Source organism: Pollicipes pollicipes, unplaced genomic scaffold (genome assembly GCF_011947565.3).
Source record: "Pollicipes pollicipes isolate AB1234 unplaced genomic scaffold, Ppol_2.1 Scaffold_4740;HRSCAF=5597_pilon_pilon_pilon, whole genome shotgun sequence".
Classification (NCBI taxonomy): domain Eukaryota; kingdom Metazoa; phylum Arthropoda; class Thecostraca; order Pollicipedomorpha; family Pollicipedidae; genus Pollicipes; species Pollicipes pollicipes.
The window spans coordinates 38,257,508-38,259,804 of record NW_023596545.1 but is presented as its reverse complement, the minus strand read 5'-3'; the positions used below and the strand labels follow the sequence as shown (position 1 = coordinate 38,259,804).

Genomic DNA, 2,297 nt, shown 5'->3' with positions numbered 1-2,297 from the left:
ATCCCGTAACCAAGGCGAAAGCCGCGAGGGTGCCGTTCACCGACACGGCGGCGGGCCCCACCCGTGCGGAGGATCTCCGTGGAGAGCGTGTCCAGCAGCAGCGGCGACAGCCCGGCCAGTTGCAGGAGGAACGGCACCGTGGCCAGCCGCACCTCGTCCGGCGGGCCGGCCGGCGCGGCCGACGGCGACGGGCCCAAGCTCTGCTGCCGGACGCGGGGGACGCGGCGTCAGCGGCGGACGGCGCAGCAGCGGCGACGGCGGTGGCGGCGGCGACGGCACACCACGCTGGGTCACTGCTGACGCCGCGCCACGGGGCAGACTCATCGCGACACGGGCCCACACGGCTTCACAGAGCTCATCACACTGCGACACGGACTAACGCAAAGTGATGGCCAGCGCGAACAGGAACGGGCTTTCACAACGCTGCCGCGATCTTACTACCGTCATTCTTATCAACTAACAGTTAAAAGATCTGTTGAAGCATTTTGCGGCCGACGCTAACAACTACATTCGCAAACACTGCAGCCTGACAACATACACAGGGTGTACATAGGCAGTCGATAACTTAACGGTGCCTCTGAACGCGGTATGGTGCGACAATCGGGCGAACGCGGAGTGCGGTGCTACACACGCGCGGTCCCCGGCATTTCTACCTGGATCAAGGCCTTGAGGGCGTCGCAGATTTCAGCCGAGTTTCTGGCGGCGAGATGCCCCAGGATCTGCACGACCGAGCTCCGCTTTCCCGGAGTGCCCCCTGAGGCAGCGTGCAGCAGGTCAGCTCAGCTAGAGCTGGCGTGAGCCAGAGTGTCTCACATCCCAGGCCCGCTGCCCGGACAGCGAGGTCACGACCAGGACAGTCACGCAGATCGCAGTGACATCACGCTGATCCCCGTGACGTCACCCTGCCACCAGCTGCTGATGGAAGCAGCGCCTGCTGCACGTCCTGTAGCCTTCACACTGGCTTTTGCTACGCCCAGCACCCACAAGCTAAATACAATACGTCTTCGCCGCTACGCTGAAGCGCAGCGGGAGCGAGGCTGCTCACGCGGCGCCGTCTCCCGCTGCACAACACGGCCGCTGACCGCGACAGCGCGCCGCCGCCGGCCGCTGCCGAGGCCCCGGCAGAGCCTGGCGAGACTGGCCGGCGCCGGGGCCGCCCAGCTCGGGCGGCGGTCTGCTCACCGGGCGCCGCCGCTGCTGGGCGCAGAACTCGCGCAGTCCCACGCTCAGCACGCGCTCGATGATGGTGCTGGGGAAGCAAGAGCCGATATGCGCCACCACCCAGTCGAAGTGCGGCGTGTACGCTGCCGACGTGTCTGCGGCGGACGCGGCGCGGTCAGTCGCCCTGTTCAGGCCGCGGGGAAGGGGGGGGGGGAGGGGGGGGGGGGGTGGCATCGAGTGTAAGTACGCACACATGACCAGACTCAGTCGAACACACCAGCCGCGCTCATCACACTGAACACGCGGCCCAGGTTTTGCTTTGGGTATGACCCATGACATCTGGCTGTGATATTGTAAACACCATGACGGAGAGGCATCAAATGGCTGACGAACATCACTGCTGAACAAACCACGACCGTCTGCAAGGTAACTTAGTCAACCCTCAACTTAACCCACAATACATATTTAACAACACTTTATTAAACACACAGGCGCCCTCAGGCGGCCACGCAACTTCTCAAGAGTACGTTTCTAGCCACCAGCCGTACACGTGTCCCCTGGGGAGCAGGACATGTGTAGAGTGGGGGGGGGGGGGGGGGCTGTGAGGAGTGTGGGGGGGGGGGGGGCACATCCCCGCCGACGGCGCTGCGCTGGCCGGGACTGACCGAGCAGCGGCTTGATGCAGACGTCCGTGTCGTGACGCACGCACAGCACGGTCACGTGGATGAGCGCGCGCGTGGCCGGGCAGCACAGCCACAGCTGCACCAGGTCGTTCAGGCCGGCCGAGTGCGGCACGTGCGCGCGCGCCGAGTACCGGGACGACAGGCGACCTGGCCGCGAGTCGGGCGTCAGTGCGGGCTCGACGGCGCCGCTCACACGTGGAAGCAGCCGAGACGGCCCACGCCACGTCGGGACCGGAGCGGCAGGCCACCGGCGCACGTCAACAACAGACGTCCGTCGGCATGGCAGGATTATACCAACAGACAGGGACTCCGGGCTCGGATACGCAGCACCGGGCTTCTGGACGGCGATGTGTCCAAGAGGCCCCAGAATCACGCCAGCGATCCAGTTCGCCACGTTCGAGCTGAGCCCACCGGCCAGGTTACCTGCTACCTCCAGGCATATTCAACACGCCA

At 65.5% G+C, this 2,297-nt stretch overlaps 1 protein-coding gene across 1 annotated transcript in view; it reads right to left on the bottom strand.

The window, feature by feature from the left end:
* Nucleotides 1-783: 783 nt before the first annotated feature.
* Nucleotides 784-2,297, bottom strand: part of LOC119098331 (integrator complex subunit 5-like) — a 5,545-nt gene continuing 4,031 nt past the window's right edge. Inside the window, exons 2-4 of the mRNA XM_037221253.1 lie at nt 1,827-1,991; nt 1,225-1,316; nt 784-825 (exon numbers count right to left, since the gene is read on the bottom strand). Of these exons, the coding sequence (XP_037077148.1) occupies nt 784-825; nt 1,225-1,316; nt 1,827-1,991 (299 nt within the window). The remainder of the gene's footprint in view (nt 826-1,224; nt 1,317-1,826; nt 1,992-2,297) is intronic.